Source organism: Panthera pardus, unplaced genomic scaffold (genome assembly GCF_024362965.1).
Source record: "Panthera pardus isolate Hobbes unplaced genomic scaffold, ASM2436296v1 HiC_scaffold_7, whole genome shotgun sequence".
Taxonomy (NCBI): domain Eukaryota; kingdom Metazoa; phylum Chordata; class Mammalia; order Carnivora; family Felidae; genus Panthera; species Panthera pardus.
This window is the reverse complement of record NW_026527002.1, coordinates 81,972,706-81,990,302: the sequence shown is the minus strand read 5'-3', so window position 1 is coordinate 81,990,302 and position 17,597 is coordinate 81,972,706. Positions and strand designations below refer to the sequence as shown.

Here is a 17,597-nt window from a genome sequence, read left to right as displayed (position 1 = left end):
AATGATCTGAGCTACCCCAGTACATTGCTGCCAGTGGCAGACCCTCTTCGTCAGGGACTCGTATACTAGGTAGGTTACATGGTACGTTAGGAGGTGATGAGTTCTACGAGAAGAAAAAATATAGAGCAGGCAGGGATAGGTTCAGGTTCTGTAGAACCAGAAGCTCATACAATTTGAGGGGCCCAATCTGAGAAAAAGAATTAAAAAATGACAAATATGAAGTTGAAGTCAGGGCCTTGGATGGGGCCTACGCAAGTCAGAGGTCCTTAGAGACTTTAGGTTCAGGTTAAATCTAACAATAAGGGTAGGGTAGGGGAGTCATGGGGGTGGGGGTCGGGTGGGAGAGGCCCATCCAGGCAGAGGGTAGGGCCCGTGCATGGGTGCTGAGGTAGGAGTGATCTGCTGCCTTGGAAGAAGAGGATGGGGGATGGGGACAGAGAGGGCACTGGGACCTGGTCAGGCAGAGCCTGGACTTTGGCTTTTACTGCGAGTGACTCAAGCTGTGGCAGCTGTTGTACCGCTTTACGAGGCTCACCCTGCCCTCTCTGTCGGGGATGGATAGTGGGGTGTGCAGGAGTGGCAGAGGGAGATTAAGAGGTTAGGGCAGGGATCTGGGGAAGCAACGATGGAGGCACAGGCCAGGGACGCTCGGTGTGCAACTTGAGGTGCAGGCTGGGCAGGTCCTCAGCCCCCTGGGGGAGTAGCAGGTGCTGAGGGGTAGACGGGAGGTAGGAAATCGAGAGCAGTCAGAGGAACGACTCTGAGAGGCTGAAAGCAGATGGGCCGGGGGTGGGGGTGGGGGCAAGAGTGGGTGTGGATCTAAGAGTGCAGCCTGGGTGAGGCCCGGCCCTGCCTTGGGCCCTGTCTGTCCCTCCATTTCCCCTGCAGCCAGCCGTGTCAGCAAAGTGCCTGCCCCTTCTAGGTTAGCCAGGATGACGACGAGGGCAGTGATGGAGTCGGATGGGAGGACCGGCAGGTGCACAGACGGGAGAGCCACAGGAAGGCGAGCAGAGGACGCAGAGCGTGGCTGTGCTGGGAGGGGCAGAGGACTTGCAGGCCGAGGACAGGAGCCGCTCGCCTTCGCTCCTGAGGCGTGAGGCCTAGTCACCTGCTAGGTGTGAGGGCCGAGCAGTGGGGTCTGCGAAGATTTCTGGAGAGAGGTGCCAGCCAGGCTCAGCCAGGAGCAGGCCTGGCCACCCAAGGGGAAAGTGACACCGAGCTTGAGGTCCCTGAGTGGGAGGCAATGACTCAAGACCCCCGGTGGCACTGAGTAGGGAGAGTGATTGGCCATTTTGAGGTTCACAGGGAGAGGCCAGTGGGAGTAGAGGACCCCCAGGGGCCACTCCCCACGCCCCACCAGCCTGTGAGCTGCGTTGGGACAGATGGGGCTAGTGGGCTGAGCTGAGGGGTCAGACCTGGCCACACCTCCTGGTCAGCCAGGGGCTCTTTGCAGGCACAGGAGCTGGGGGGAAGGGTCCTACAGGAGGGGCCTGCCTGGAGGAAGAGAAACACCTGGGAGGTGGTCCCCAGCCCCCTCTCCCTTCTCTCCTGCAGTTTCACTTTTGTTTTCCTGCCCCAGGCCTTCTGCCTGCAGAGCAGACTCAGGAGTCCTGTCTGAAGGCAGGGGCTGGGGCAGCTCAGGGTCTGGGGAGTGTGAGATCCCCGCTTCAAACACACAACGTGATAGGGGGCGGGGGCACGTCAGACAATGCTGCTGAGGGTCCTGGAAGGGGCTGGAAGGGGCAGGGTGGGACTGTGGCGCCACTACCCTTCCCGCCGGTCGGGCCCCAGGGATGCGGGGACGGGGGTGGGGTGGGTGGGGGGTGGGGTCCTCCCACCCTGTGGGGTGGTCACAGGGAGGGGGGTGTGTGGGGGGAAGGGTGGCGGGTAGCAGCGGAGCTCCGCGGGCTGCCCCCTGATATCGCGGACGAGGCGCTCGTGCTCTGCTTAGAGAAGCCGATGCTGGGGGTGGGGGACGGGAGGACCCCTGTGCGGAGCTGGCGGAGACCCGGCCGAGGGGGCGTTGGCACTTTTCAGGAGCCGGCAGGTGAGGGGGCGGGTGGAAGGGGCAGCCTGAGCGCCCTCTGCCGGCTGCGGGCTGCCGGCCCGACGCCCCTCTCCGCCCCAGCGAGGATGCAGCGAGGGTCGGGCCTAGGAGGGGCGCATGCTCCATGGTGCCGCCGTGTTCCCTTGCCCTCTGCTGTGCACCCCAGCGCCTGGAGCCGCAGAGCCAGACCCTGCTGCGTGCCACGGGGCACCCAGAGCATTCCCGCCATGCCCTGGACAGCCCCGGACCAGACCGGGTCCTGGCCCAACTGCCCCTGCCCTTCTGGGGGGGTGGGGGTGAGAGGCAGGACTGGGGCGGGGGTGCCTGTTGGGGAGATGCTCTGAGCCGACTTGCACCCTCCCCCATAGAGGTCCGTGTCCTGGGGGAACAGGCCCTGGCCCGGCCCCGGGCCTTAGGGGGCTGAGGTGTCTGTCCCTGGCCTGGGTGCCCCAGGCCTGAGCTGCGTGTGTGTGAGGGGGCATCCTCCCCACGCCTGCTGCTGCTGGAGCTGTACCTGGAAAGTGTGTGTTGCGGTGGCAGGGGCCCCTGGAGGGCCTTCACAGCCAGCCTGGGCTCCTGGACACCACTGTCTCCTTCCAGCACTGGCAGGGGGAGTGGGGCTAGGTAGACTGAGTGGCCTACCCCTCCCTATCCCTCACACCGCGATGGCCCTCTGTCCTCGCCTTTCCCCCAAGTGGCCCAAGTGGTTCTACACCAGGACCACCGGCTGCAAGAATCAGAGCTGAGCCTCCTCCCCCATGAGCCTGAGAATCTTGCCAAGGACACCAGTGGAGGGGACTGCCCGGTCGAGTTGGAGCCTGGGGCCACTGAGCATGCTGTCCTGGAGGCCGGAGGGCCAGCAAGGGCACTGAAGGGTGCAGGGACGGTGACCCTGGGCTCTGAGGAGGCACCAGCACAGGTAGGAAGGAGCCTTTCTGCAGACAGGTCCTATAGGGTCTCTTGGAAAGGCTGGGCCAGTCAGCTTAGGGCTCGTGGGGTCACTGGGACATGGGGGCTGGTGAGCCTGGGGCCAGTGGGCTCTTCAGAGGAGGCAGGGCTGATGAGCCCGGGGTCTGTGGGGTCTCCAGGCCCAGCGGGCCCCATGGAGATTGCCCCAGGGTCTCTGGAGCATGTGGGGTGGGTGAGCCTGGGGCCTGCGGGGCCACTGCGGGGCCACCCGGTGGGTATGGCGCTGTCCCTGGAGCCAGGAACCATGCCTTTCATACAACTTGACCACGAGGACCTTCTTGCCCACCTGGGACGTGTTGCTGTCTTCCCGGTGGGAGGACCAGATCTGATGGGCTTTTGGGTGAGTGTCCCAGGAGCATTCCTCGCCTTTGGCTCTCCTCCCACTGGAGGCTCTGGATACCTTTCTGGTGCCCTGAGCCTGCAAACCGCTCCCCTCCTACCATGGTCCTACAGCTCTGGGGAGCCCTAGCCCCATGCCAGGTGGCGGAGTAGTTTCTGCAAAGTCCGCTAGGGGGCATTGTCTGTCACGTGCTGAGCCTGAAGGCCCAGAGCAGGGCCAGGCTCCTGGGTGGCCCAGACCCAGATCAGCGCTTCCGGGCCGGAGGCTCAGTTCCAATGTGTCTTTGGGACAGAGCGTCTGGCGAGGGCTGCCCTGGACACAGACCCTGAAGAGGTAGAGACGGAGGCCACCCTGCCCCTCCCCTGTCCCTCATCACAGCCCCAGGTGTCTCCCCCACTCTTGCTCAGAGGCCTGGGCGGGGTGGGTGCCTTTGGGCCCTGACATTCCCTCCTAAAAGGTGGACCCAGTTTCCAGGCCCTCTCTGGCCACTCCCACACCCTGTGGCCCCAGACAGTACAGGCAGTGACTGGGGGAGCATGACACTGGGGACCCCAGCACATCCCACGGCCCTTTGTTGACCTCACCATCCACCTTGCCCTACACCCGCACCCATTTTGTGGCCCTGCGCCCGTAACGTTCTCTCCACCTTTCACTTGAATTATCCTTTCCTGCAGCCGCACCCTGGCTGGGCTTGGCCACTGACCCAGAGGAGGTCCGAGGGCCGATGGCCACCCTGGAGGACCCCGATGGGGAGGGCTGGCCGCCTCCAGAGCCGGGGACAGAGAAGCCTGAGGGGGAGTCTGCACCCAGGGCCGGGAGGGGCCTGGGCGGCCGCAAGGGGAGACGTGCTGGCCGCGAGCGGTCCCTGGAGCTTCAAGGCCGGGCGGCCCAGCAGGAGGACGCTGTGTGCCGCAGTGAGCCCTGGCCCTCTCCTTGCTGGATCCCCTGTGTTGGAGGCAGAAGATGGGCTCCCAGGTGGGGGGCACTGGTGGCCAGGCCTGGCTGGTGGCGCGTGTGGCCTTTGAGCAGGATGGGGGTAAGCCGGAGGGAGCACTAGGGGCGTTAGAGGTATGCCTCCGGGAGGAGATGGCGGGGTCCTGGGGGGCATGTCGCCTGCAGAGCTAGACCCCGTCTGGAGCGGTGCCGTGGTGTGAGTACTGCCCTTGACGGTGACCGTGCCGTCCTCCATGGTATTGGGACACGGCGCCGCGGGCTGGCCTGCAGTCAGGGTTTGGCCTTCCTCTTGGCAGCTTCGTGCCCCCCCCGCCGTGAGGCTGTGCCCCGGATGGGGGAGGGTGGGGTGGGCCGGCCATCAGGGTCCAGTGCTCTAGCCGTGGCCCGGAACCCCTTCCCGTCCGGGCGTCAGCGCCACAGCAGAGGCTGAAGGGGCCCTTGGACGGGCTGGAGTGTCTTCCCTGACCCCCTGGATGCTGCTCATGGCAGGGTGCGCATCGACTGGTCAGGTCCACGCTCCGTCTGGCCGGCCTCGTGACCTCCTGGGTCATGGCCACCACTTTAGCCTGGCAAAGCCTGCGGGCTGACACTCTTGCCTGTGTCGGGGTTGGGGGACGAGGCAGCATGGGGCTCCCGAGCCCTGGTTCCTGTCCAGAAGGTTTTCACAGTCTGGGGGCGGGTGGGGCAGGATCTGACAGGCCTGAGCCCGGGGACCCATTTTGCCGATTCCGGCAGGCCTCTCCCTGCCGGGTTCCTGGTCTGAAGCATGGGGTGGTGACGCCATCTCGCGGCTACCGTGAGGATTGCTCGTTTCACAGACAACGTGCCCGGCGCCGTTCTGGGATCTTCTGCCTGCCACAGCGTCTGCCCCAGCAAAAACAGGGCTCGCTGCAGTGTTTTTACTTGCCTAGATGTGGAAACTCTGAGCGTGGGTGTGCCTCAAAGACCGGGAGCCCCCGGTGGGGAACCAGCGCCCCGAGCTGACAAGCAGCGGGACGAAGGGCGGCCGCAAGGTGAGGGCAGGTCTGAAGATGGGCTGGCCACTTAGGAAGGAGGGCAGGGCGAGCGCTCACGGCCCGCAGACAGGCACGCGGGAGGGGACTGTGGAGCCCGGCTCGTCGCTGAGGCACAAAGCTGTGGCCTTCCCCCGACCTGGCCCAGACACGCGCCACCACCGGCCCCACCGCTCTCCTGCAGGTGAGCACTGTAACTGGGGGAAGTGCTTTCCCGCCAGGTCTGGACTTAGCACTCTAAAAGCGGAGGCCCCGCTGCCCTCACCCCTTACTCCTCCGTGGGCTCAGTTCCTCACACGCACATGACTCCGCCAGGGAGCGCCTCTGTGACTTTACACGGCACACTCGAACTTCCTCCACGGAGGACGAGGACAGTGGGCTTCCTTCCCCTCCTGGGCCTCCCCTTGCCTCTGCCATCACAATCTGGTCAGGTACGTTACTTTCGTCATGTCACCAAGGCCGACCGACGTCATCTTCTGTCTACAGCTAGCACGAGGCTCCGTGTTTGGGCCGTACGGTGATGGACATACAGCGATAATGAAAAAATACTCACCGTTAAACCGCAGAGGCAACAGGGAACTGAAATCCTAGTTGTTACAGCTGTGTTGCATGAAAGAATACTCTAGGGCTCAAGGACTCGTGGCACTTAATTTTTTTTTTTTTTTTTTTACTTTCTTCCTGTTTTCTGGGTTGTGCTCGGCTGCTGGGTGGTGCCTGGCACCCCCTTGTTCCCTTCCTGCAGATTCTTCACCTGCTTAGTAGAGGTAACTCCTTGGGTGGGTAGTAAATATCCTGGGCTCTTACATCTATTTTGCCTTTTACCATTACAGGTCATTTGCATCTATCAGTTGATATTGGAATAACTCCCCCCCCAATGACAGTTGCCAGGTGTTCGAGACCTTCCTGTGAAGCTGAGTATGTGCCGCGAGTTCTCGTGTACCCGAAACTGCTTGTTTCCTCCCACCGTCTGTAGCGTCGCTGGCTACGGCATTCAGGGCCAACGTGTGTCTTCCCTCAGATCTTTGAAAGACACCACTCTTTTTCTTTGCTCTTAAACAGTTTGTCGTTTGGAAAGCTAAATAAAAATCCACTTGTGGTCTCTTAGCATCAAGCAGTTTTGTGACGAGCATGTGGATTTTTTCCCAAGATTTTTGTCCCGTTTGCATGTAGACTTTGGGTGTGCGTGTGTCCGGAGACTGGCGAAGTTTTCTTTTGCTTTGAAAGTCGGGGCGCCTGGGTGACTCAGTCGGTGAAGCGTCCGACTTCGGCTCAGGTCATGATCTCACGGTTCGTGAGATCGAGCCCCGCGTCGGGCTCTGTGCTGACAGCTCAGAGCCTGGAGCCTCCTTCGGATTCTCTCTCTCTCTCTCTCTCTCTCTGCCCCTCCCCCACTAGCACTCTGTCTCTCTCTAAAATAAATAAACATAAAAAAAAAAAGACAAAGTATGACTTGCAAAAAAAAAAAAAAGTTGAAGGTTCCCCAGCAGGTAGGTGCCGGGGATGTGTCTTTCTCGGCCCTTCGTGGATCCTCTCCATCGGCAGACGCCGCCTTCAGCATAGGGAAACTCCTCCCCGCATGCCCTCACTTGCTGGCCGCCCCCTGTGCCCCGTTTTCTCGCAGAGGCCCGGTTGTGCGGGCCTTAGACCCCTGTGCGGGCCGCCCTGTCCCCACGGGGCCCCCACCGCTGGCTCCGAGTCACGCCCCCTGACTCCACTTCCTGATCTCGTCACCCGGTCTCCCCCCTGGACTCAACTCAGACGTTCCATTCTCCATGTTTTCAGACTATTTCCTTTTCACAGAAGTCAGTCTTGTTTCACGGATGTGATATTCTTTTGCACCCCCCTGAAGAGGTGAGTCAGAATTTCTTCAGAAGCTCTGTCTGGGCCCCTGAACTGGCCCCCCCCCGGCGGACAGCGGTCTTCCCAGTGCCGAGAGGTCCAGGACAGGCCTCGGTGTTTCAAGGGAAATCCTGTGAGCAGTGGGCGCCTAGCCTAGCTTTTCTCTGCAGGGGGCCTGGATGCGGGTGCCGAGTTCTGGTGGGTGCTTGGGTTTGCCCACCCGCAGGCCTCGGGGCCCCCCCCCCGGGCAGCCAATGTCTGCCTGGCCTCCGCAGCTGGACACAGCATGATAGGTCTCCCTAGACCCTGGCTCCACCAAGAGAAGGCTCTTGATTTCTCACCTTTTGTTGTGGTGGCCCAGCACGTAGGGCAGGAGGCTCTCCGGAGAGCCTGGCCCTGACTGGCTTCCCAGCAGGTGGAGCGTGTGTGGCACCCGCTGCGGCGGTCTGTGAGAGGCGGCCGGTTGAGCAGGTCCCGTACCTGTCACATGGCGTGGGCAGTCCTTGAGCTGACATCTGTGCTCAGGCTGTAGCTACTGCAGCCTCAACAGTGAGACCGGGCAGCGGGGACGCGGGCTCTGCTGATGCCTGGCGACCCTGGCCCTCAGCTGTCCCCCCCTCCTCTCACAGGCACGCTCTTTGGGCAGGGGAGCAGGGTGCCCCTCCCTGTCGCTTCAGGACGGCTACTGGCCCCCCAACGCTGACGGCCACAAGGTGGTATTCGGGCACTGGTGCTGGCAGGTGACGACAGGCCGTTGAGGCCTGCGGGTGCCCCCTCTGCGGGCCCCTGGCACTTGCTCCTGGGCTGCCTCCACCGGCCCGGGATCTTGGTCACCTTTCACACCAGGCTCCCCCAGGGGACCCGGCTGGGCTCTTGGGCCACTCTCCAGCCACCTAACCCTAGAGCCCCGTCCTCGCTCGGCCCAGCAGTCCCTGGCGCCCGGCTCCCCGCGGCTCACAGCCCTGCTGGCCTCTCGGCTGCCTCCGCTGCCCCTGGGGGCGCCCCTGCCTCCGGCTGCTGTGCGTGGACAGGTGGGTGCCGGCACGGAGGGCCAGGGCTGTGTCCCCGCTTGGGGCCGGCCCAGCCGCCAGGGGTCAGCAGAGCCCGGGAGGAGGGTGGGCCAGCTCGACACCGCCCACCCCGGCCCGACCTAGCCCGAACGCAACTCCGTTGTTTGAATAAACGTGTTTGTGAAACCAGGCGGCGGGGCCTTCGGGAGCTCCCGGTCACCCCCGCCCCCCGCTTGGGGGGCGAGGGACCTCGGCGCGGCTGGAGGCGAGGGCCGAAGGGCAGCGTCCGTGGCTCCTTCGAGGCGGCCCTGGGCGACGGGCCAAGGCGCGACCCGGCGCGCACCCCTGCGACCCCACGTCGCCTTAGTGTCACGCACGCTCTCCAACAACGTCTCCTTGCCGACCGGCCCGCCCAGTACGCACGGGGAGGGCTGCGCCTGGCGGGAGGGGCGAGCGCTGCTCCGGCGCTGCCCTCCGAGCCGGACGCGCGTCCCAGCCTCGGTGAGGCCCCAGCCCCGAGCGCGCTCGGGCGCTGCCACCGCACGGGCGGCGCTCGGCAGGGACCGGGGCGGGGCTCCGGGCTCGCCCCGCCCGCACAGCCTCCGCGGCTCTCCTGGCCCAGCAGTCGGGCTGCGGCGGCCGAGCCTAGCCGAGCTGAGCCACCAGGCACGTAGGACCGGGGCCGGGATGGAGAGGCGCGCAGGGTGCGGGAGCTGCGGGGTGGGATTGGGGGGGGGGGTGCTCTGTGGGAGCAAGGCGTCGCGGAACTGGGGCTGCGTCGCGGCCCATCCTCCCTCGGGACGACACCACCTCTGCGCGCCCCAGACTGCGGAACTGGACGGGCGGTGCCCCGAGTGTGGGCAGGAAAGGCTGCCGGGGAGGCGCGGCCCGCAGCGGGGTGCCGGGGCGGCGGGGCGGGGTGGGGGGAGCGGCAGAGGTGCCGGAGAGCAGCCTGTGGGGGGCGGGGCGGGTGGCCCCCAGCTCGGTGCCCGCTGCCTCCTCCCCAGCCCCGAGCCCAAGGGCGGAGGCACAGAGCCCACATTGTGCCCCCACCGCACTCCACCCTCCGGGACAGAGCCCCATTCACCTCCCGCACGCCAGCGCTCCGGGGACCGGGAGCAGAGCCGCGGGCACGCGTGGGTGTGCGTGTGCTCCGGCAGCCGGCGGTGCGGGCGTGCATGAGGCGCTGGGCGGGCTGCCGGAGGGGAGGCCGGGCTCCTGCGGCCCACGCCGCTGCGGCTGCAGGTATTTATAGGCTTTCCCTGCGGAGACCGAGGTGGGACTGCACGGGGCTGGGGGCGGGGAAGGACGACGGGGGTGCTGGAGGCTGAGGCTCGGAGCTGGGAGGCGCAGCGCCAGCGACCAGGCGCCGGGGCCGGGGTCCTTCCCTGACGGCTGGCAGAGGGAAGGCAGTGCGGTCCTGGTGGTCCGGCTTGCCTGCTGATCGGAGGTGTAGAGGGGACGTCCCGGTTCGGGTGGGAGCCAGTGGACGCTAGTGTCTGAGTGGTGGGATGAGCCCCTGGGTGACAGTGTGTAGGTGCCCGTGTCCTGGTGAGAGACAAGGGAGTGAGGTCAGTGTTGGAGGAGGGGTGTCTTTGTGCGGGTGTCCCAGAGGTGAGCTGGTCGGACGGAGGCCAGTTGTGGGTGGGAGCAGAGTTGTCAATGTCTGGGATGAGGGGGGCGGTCAGTATGTAGGTGAAGCGGGACGAGGAGGTGTGAGGGGGGTGGTCAGTATGTGGGTGAAGCGGGACAAGGGGGAGTGAGGGTGGAAAGGGTGCGGTCAATGTCTAGGTTAACGGAGCGGCTGGTTAGTGTGCGGTATCCGCCTAAACACAGAGGGTGACCCCTCCCGCTCCCTCTCCAGGAGGCCATGTCGGCCGAGGACCACGAGGTGCGGGCAGTGGCCGAGGATGCCAGCGGAGGCAGCAGCAGCTCGCCCAGCCCCGGGGACACACTGCCCTGGAACCTGGGGAAAACGCAGAGGACCCGGCGAGGTGGAGGTGGCTCCGGCGGCAATGGGAGTGTCTTGGACCCTGCTGAGCGGGCAGTCATCCGCATTGCAGGTAACGCCGAGCGGCCTCGTCTGTCCGATTCGGACATTAACCCCGGCTTTTGACTGAGCTGTCTGCGGGCGCTGAGAGAGGGCGAGCTGGTCCGAGGGCCCCGGTCTGTGGCAGGTGATCGCAGGCAGCACAGCGCCACCTGCTGGCACCCTCTTGTCAGCTGCAGGGGGCCTGAGGTGGCGACCGCGGCAGGGGTGCCATCATTGGCCTCTCAAGGAGCCGGGGCCCGGATGCCCTGACACCTTCTTGGGCTCCTGCGGGCAGAGCCATCTTCCGGGCCCCTTGGTCTGCTACCGCTGGCGGTGCGTGGAAGCACACAGGAGCGGGAGAGGAGGGGCCGCCCGGTTGGCTAGCGTGGCAGCCCCCCGGGGGGATTCGGGGTCCTGCCTCGCCCTCCAGCAGCTGCTGCTCGGGCAGGCGGGTGGGAAAGGCCCAGTCGAGGCCCCCGAGAGTGTGGGGCGGACGGCTGGGGAGTGGGTGACCCAGGGCTGGCGGCCATCAGGCAGGATGTGCTGGGAGAGGGAGGAGCCAGCTGAGGGTCTCCCCGACAGTGGCTGCAGTTCTGACCCCCTTCCTCTCTGCGGACAGAATGATGAGGGCACCTGGACGGGACGGCTGGCCCCTGCAGGAGGCCCGGAGGGCACCCTAAGGCCGGTGGGGACAGGCCTGGAAGGCCAGCTGTGGGGCAAGGACGGGACGGGGGGCCGTGAGGGGTTGTGGGTGGAGACACAGGCCAGAGGTCAGGGAGATGCCCCAGGACAGTGGGTGCGGGCGCAGGACCCGCCAGGCTTCAAGCGTCACATACGGATTTGAAGGATTTTTACCCACTGGAGAGCAAATCGTGGATGTCCCTCTCAGGCCTGGACCTTCCTCGGGGTCAGCCCCTGCCCTGGGGGAGGGGGGGACTTCAGCAGTCCCTGCCAGGAGCTGTGCTGCGGTCAGGGCCGCAGGGCGCGACCCTCGCGCACGACCTTTGTGCTAGGACGGATTCCATGACCGATTCTGGTCACGGGGTAGCAGCCCTGAAGGCTGGGGTGCAGTACTGCCAGGGGCGCCCCACCCGGACCGTTGTCCCCCGGGGCGACCGGGTCTGTGCCCATTTCAGGGGCGGGAAAGAATTTGTCTTCTGTTTTTACCAAACGTTTTGTTTTCTTTCCTCCGCAAATCGCCTATTTCAGCCTTTTCATACTTACATGTTTCGTCCTGGGGGCTCTTTTTACCTCGAAGACACCGAGTCCTCAGCCTCGCGGCGGGAGGGCGGAGGGGAGCGGCGCGCCGGGGGGGGGGGGGGCGGCCAGGTGAGGTCGCCGGCGGGGAGGGGCCGCGGGGCCTGGGACCCGGCCGGGGGCGGGGAGGGGCGTGCGCCCCGGGACGCGCGTGGCCCCACGGCCCCGAGCCTGCCCGGCGCGGCCCCGGCCCCAGGGCCCCTCGCCCGGCCCCGCCCCGCCCGTGGGGCATCCTGGGTGCGGGGGCGGGGCGGGGCCGCCCCTTTGAGCGGCGCGCGGCCGCGGGGACAGTGGCCGCCGGGGCTGGAGGCCGCTCTGCGCCGCCGCGTCCCGCGCCCGGGGATGGCCGCCCGGCTGCCGCCCGGCCCGCCGCCCGACGAGCTGGACTTCATCCAGGCCTACGAGGAGGTGCGGGAGAAGTACAAAGGTAGGGCCCCGCGCGCCCCGCGGGCGACCTGCTGTCCGGCCGGGGCCCCGGCGGGTCCTCCGGCCTCTGACCCCTTGTCCGCGGCCGCCGGTCCGATCGCCGCCCAGCCGGAGCCCGGCCCGCCCGACACCCGCAGGCTGCGGCGCCCGGCGGAGCCCCCGCCGTCATGCCCTTAATAGGGCATCTCGCGGTGCGGCGGTGGGGTGGGCCGCGCCCGGGGCGGGGGCTCGCGGGGCCGGTGTCCAGTGTCCCCGGTCTGAGGCCAGCAGACACGTGGGGCCAGGCTGAGCTGTCCGCTGCCCCTCGGCAGGGCGCCGCCCCCGCGTGGGGTGGGGGCGGCCTCCACACCTGGCAGTGGGTCACATACTTGTGGCCTCTCCTCACCTCCCCAAACTGGCCAGCACCTAGGCTGACACCCTCCCCTGGCAAGGAGCTCCTCACAGCCCTTCTCGGTCCCCTGGGGCAGGGGGCAGCTGGGGGCTGGGGAAGACAGAGCAACCCTCTCTTCCTCCTCAGAGAAACTGGCTCTGTGGCTTTGACAGAACCCCTCCCCCCTCCCCCCCCTCCCCCCTCCCCCCGGGTCTCTGGACCTGCCCAGGGCCTCACTGCCTGTCAGCTGCCTGGGTCGCTGGGCTCTAGCAGGCACCAACGTGGCCCTGGCTCCTGGCCCACAGAGGCTTAGGGCCCTGAGAGTGAGCGGCTGGAGAGGGTCGAGGTGGGGGCCGTGGGCAGAGCTGACCAGAGCTGTTTCCAGCTCCACGTGGCTGGTTTTGCTGGCTCTGACCCCAAGGGCAGCTCAGGGAGAGAGGTCCTGCTAGGGCCTCGCTCTCTACCCGGTGCCCTCACCCAGGCAGGGAGAGAGGTCTCACAGGGCCTAGGGCTCACCCCTGCCCGGCCACCCTCCCCTCACGGCCTTTGCTTGATCTCTGGCAAGGTGGATGTGCTGTGTGGTTCTCCAGCTAGTCTGCCTGGTGCTGGTAGAGGTGATCCTGTGACAGTGGGCTCCTGAGGGAGGGGGGTAGTTACCCAGAGGGCCGGCCGGCCGCTGCTCTCACCTTCCACAGCTGGCCTAGCCTTGGGCTGGGGTGGGGGTCCCCCTGGATAGGTCCCGGGCAAGGAAGCAGCTGCCCGCGTGGGCCACAGCTCTCTGGCATACCCTGGGACAGACTGTTTATGAACTGGACACTCCAGTGAGGATGCCTACACAGAATAAATAGTGGCCCGTTCCAGAACCTTCCTTGGTATGATCAGGTCGCAGAGGTGCGTGCGGTTCCAGAGCCTGTCCCAGGCATCAGTCTGCGGCATCCTGGGCTGAGTGGCCGTGTTCCCTCTGCTCCCTGGGGTGGAGTGAGCGCTGACAGATCCCTGGGGGTCCCATCTCAGCGCCCGTGCTCCCTGGACTCCAGGCTTGGTGTCAGACACACTGGGCTGTCTCAGTCTGTGTCCGCATCCTGGATGTGGTGGACAGAGGTGAAGAGGGCAGAGGGCAACTCTCGCCTGGCTGTTGCCTGTGGGCGCAGGGGCACCTTCCCGAAGCAGACCTGCCGGTGCCATGGGGCAGTTCCCTGGGCGCGTGTGGCTCTGGCGGCTGAGCACTGCTAAAGTAGGGTAGCAAGGCGGGGCGGCGGGGGGGGGCATCCGTGCAGGTCTGGGAGTCAGGAGAACTTCTGCGTCATACGAGGCACCCCTGTGACTCCTTAGCCCCTCTGGGTGAGGGACGGGGGGATGCCTGTGGCCAGGCCAGGGCCACCGCCAAGGCCAGGAGCAGCCTAGAGGAAGCCAGAGGTGGCTGGGCCATGGCCGCAGGCCTGACCATTGTGAGCCCCTTGGACCACGGAGGACTGAGGCCCATCCTGTCCCTGGAGGTGGAGGACTTCCCCCAGTGAGGGAAGGAAAGCATGGCGCCTGATGTCAGCCAACGTGTGGGTGGGGCGGGGGCCAGAGCCCTCCTCTCCTGGGGCTTGGCACAGCACCAGCTGTCTCTGCCTGGGGGACTGCCACCTAGCCCTGCCCGGGCACTCCTGGTCCCTGCTGGGCCCACGGAGGGCTCTGGCTTCTTTCTGCCTCCCGATTTCTACCCCAAGCTGGCACTCACTCCCCAGCCCCACCCCTGCCCTGCTCCTTCCCCATCTGCCCCTCCAGAGTGTGGCCACTCAGCCCCTCCCCCCAGGGATAGTCTCCCTCCCCAGTCCCACAACACCCCAGGCGCTACCCTGGACGTGTCACTCATTCCTGGGCTCTCCCCCTGGAAATCCCCGGCAGTGACCCTGCATGGTCACTGCCCCTCCCAGAACATTCTCAATTTCCTGTCTGCCTGAGCCCTCGCCCCTCCCCATCCTCCCTGCCTTCTGTCTGAGGCAGATTCCATGTGGGGCAGGAGTGGCTGGGCCCGTGGCCAGAAAGCTCTGGGGGCCCTATGGGAGAGCCTTCTGTGCTGAGGGGCTGTGTGGAGGGGTCCCGACCCCCAGCTCCCCACAGCCTGGCCTGCCGCAGTTCAGAGGCTGGGGGTGGGAAGGGTTTGGGGTGCAGGAGAATCCAGGTGGGTCAGGTGATTGGGGTAAGGGTGTTTGTAAAGGAGCGGCCCAAGTCCCCCAGTAGTGGCGTGTGCGGGGGGGGGGGGGGGGGGGGTCGGGGGCCATGGGGTCAGGGCAGGGAGTGGGGAGTGGGGCTAGCCAGGAGGGCCCGGGCAGCCAGGGTGGAGACTTCAGGCTTGTCCCATCAGGCTGGGGGCAGGGCGGTAACAGAGTCAGCGTGGGTCCAAGCGTGGGTGGCGCTTGGGGTGCCTTGGGGTGTCGACAAAGCTGCTGTGACGGTCCCTGGAGGGGCAGGGCGTGGAGAGCGTAGGGTAGTATGGCGGCAGGGCCTCCAGGCAGGGGGTTGGAAAAGGTGGCTCTGGAAGGTCACTGGGAGGGGCGGTCATCGTGTCCACGGGGCACGTGCCCAACGCCTGTCTTCTGCTTTCTTAAGACTCAGCTGGAGGGGCTTCCCCAGCTCCCTGGCAGGGCTGCCGTCACGCCCGGCACCTTCCTCACATGTCTCACCTTTTCCGGTCCTGGACTCTGAGCTGGGTTATGTGTGTCCCTGGCACCAGCCCCGGGCCCTCAGCCAGCATTTGCAGGGTGCTCGATGGGTGAGGGGGTGATAGCATGGGGTGGCATCTTTGGTGGCCAGAGCTCAGCTGGAGGGAGCGGAGGCTAGCAGTTATTTGGGCTTTGGAGAGCACTTTTGGTCTGTGTTCACTGTCAAAAGTAAAGAAAGAAAAGAAAACGAGAAAGAAAGAAAAGAAAGAAGGAAAAAGAAAAGAAAGAAAAAGAAAGAAAAGAAAACAAGCAAGCACTATGGAAGTACACAGAGAAACAGTTAAAGTCACATGTCTGACCCCAGTCTCACTGTGTGTGTGTGTGTGTGTGTGTGTGTGTGTGTGTGAGAGAGAGAGAGAGAGAGAGAGAGAGATCAATGGTTTGTAGCGTGTTAATAGGCTCATGGGACCACCACTATAGTCAATTCCAGAACACTTACATTCACACCTCAGCCCCTGGCAAACCCTGCTCCACCTGCCGTATCTATGGATTGGTCTCTGTTGGCCATTTCATATAAATGGAATCAAACCATTTTGCACCTGGCTTCTTTTACTTAGCCTCATGTTTTCAAGGTTCGCCCCTGTCGTAGCATGTCACGGGACTTCATTCCTTTTTCGGCGGAGTAATACCGAATGGCGTGGACCCCTCAGACCTTGTTTGTCTGTGCATCAGTCGGTGGACGTTTGGGTTGTTTCCACCGTCGGTTATTATGAGTGATGCTGCCCTGAACGCTTGTGTGCAAGTGTTGGTGCACGCCTATGCTTTCACCTGCCTTGGGTAGGTCCCAAGGAGTGAGTTTGCTGGGTCATGTGGTCATTCTTTTTTTTTTTTAATTTTTTTTTTAATGTTTATTTATTTTTGAGACAGAGAGAGACAGAGCATGAACAGGGGAGGAGCAGAGAGAGAGGGAGACAGAGAATCTGAAACAGGCTCCAGGCTCTGAGCTGTCAGCACAGAGCCCGACGCGGGGCTCGAACTCACGGACCGTGAGATCATGACCTGAGCCGAAGTCGGACGCTTAACCGACCAAGCCACCCAGGCGCCCCTCATGTGGTCATTCTATGTTTAACTGGTAAAAGGGCTGCCAGACTGTTTTCCACCCAGCTGTACCCTTCTGCGTCCCCCTGAGCGGCGTGTGAGGTCTCCAATTTCTTCACGTCCTCGCCGACACTTACTATTATCTGCCTCTCAGATTATAGACATTCGATCCTAGCGGGTGGAAGTGATATCTCGTTGTGGTTGGGATTTACATTTTCCGGTGGCTAATAACGTTGAGCCCCTTCTCATGTGCTTAGTGGTGATTTGTGTCCCTTCTTTTGAGACGTGTCTATCCAGATCCTTTGTCCATTTTTAAATTGGGTTTTTATCTTTTTACTGTTCAGTTGTAAGTGTTCTTTATGTATTCTACATACATGTCCCTTCCCAGATAGATGATTTGCAAAATTGTGTGATTCTATGGGTTATCTTTTGATTTTCCTGTGCTTGTCCTTTGAAGCACAAAAGTTTTTAATTCTGGCAAGTCTAGTTAACCTATTTTTTTCTTAGCGCTTGTGTTTTTGGTATCATTTCTAAGAAATTCTTGCGTATTCCCAAGTCATGAAGATTTATGCCTATGTTTTCTTTCAAGATTTTTATCATTTTAGCCCTTACATTTAGGTCTTTGATCTGTTTTGAATTAATTTTTGAGTATGGCATGACGTGAAGATCCAACCTTGTTCTTTTACATGTGGATTCCAGTTGTCCCAGCACCATTTGTTGAAAAGATTGCTCTTTTCCCATTGAATGGTCTTGGCCCCTCATGCTTGCTTGCTTGCTCGCTTGCTTTTTTTAGTGTTTATTTTTGAGAGAGAGAGAGTGACAGAGAGCAAGAGAGAGAGAGCACACAGGCAAGAGTGAGTGAGGGATGGGCAGGGGGTGGGGGGAGAGACAATCCCAAGCAGGCTCTGTGCTCAATGAAGGAGTCCTACTCGGGGCTCGATCTCAACAACCGTGACGTGACAACCTGAGCCAAAATCAAGAGTGGGAGGTTTAACCAACTGAGCCATCCCAACGCCCCACCCCCCTTTTAAAAAACGTAATGGATACTAAATATTCCATTACATGAAATACCACAGTTTATTTACCGGGTCCCTTTACGTGGACATTTGGGCTCATCGTTAAAAATCATTATATTTCTGGATTGCCCTCTGACATAGGTGAATGCAGGATATAAGACAAACTAGTCTTCCGATTCCTTGCCAGTTGATTGATGAGAAAATCCTGTTTTATTTATTTATTTATTTTTTAATTTTTTTTAACGTTTATTTATTTTTGAGACAGAGAGCATGAATGGGGGAGGGTCAGAGAGAGGGAGACACAGAATCTGAAACAGGCTCCAGACTCTGAGTGGTCAGCACAGAGCCCGACGCGGGGCTTGAACTCACGGACCGCGAGATCATGACCTGAGCCCAAGTCGGCTGCTTATCCGACTGAGCCACCCAGGCGCCCCCTAACTGTTTTAATTTGCATTCTCTGATTCTTAAATAAAGTGAGTTTTGTTTCCTAGTTACTGGCTATTTTCACTTTTTTTCTTTTACGAGTCACCTATTCACCTATTCAAAACCGTTGTTCAGATCTAGGAGGGAGGCAG

At 62.8% G+C, this 17,597-nt stretch overlaps 2 protein-coding genes across 9 annotated transcripts in view; both read left to right on the top strand.

The window, feature by feature from the left end:
• The first annotated feature begins 1,959 nt into the window (after positions 1–1,959).
• PARP10 (poly(ADP-ribose) polymerase family member 10) lies at positions 1,960–8,044 on the top strand. The gene is given in 10 exon segments (XM_053896176.1): positions 1,960–2,343; positions 2,676–2,980; positions 2,982–3,055; positions 3,058–3,356; positions 3,470–3,594; positions 3,596–3,790; positions 3,993–4,264; positions 4,267–4,476; positions 5,256–5,507; positions 7,745–8,044. Coding segments are annotated over 10 exon segments (2,292 nt in total). The 3' UTR covers positions 7,921–8,044.
• A 615-nt stretch (positions 8,045–8,659) lies between these two features.
• PLEC (plectin) overlaps positions 8,660–17,597 on the top strand; it is a 56,002-nt gene continuing 47,064 nt past the window's right edge. For 3 of the 8 annotated variants that reach the window (XM_053896235.1, XM_053896231.1, XM_053896230.1), the window contains exon 1: positions 11,739–11,888. In XM_053896235.1, coding sequence (XP_053752210.1) covers positions 11,804–11,888 — 85 coding nt within the window. In that variant the 5' untranslated portion in view covers positions 11,739–11,803. Of the gene's footprint in view, positions 8,839–10,036; positions 10,236–11,738; positions 11,889–17,597 lie in introns of those variants that run through there. The other 5 variants (XM_053896238.1, XM_053896256.1, XM_053896237.1 and 2 more) reach the window with 4 other exon arrangements.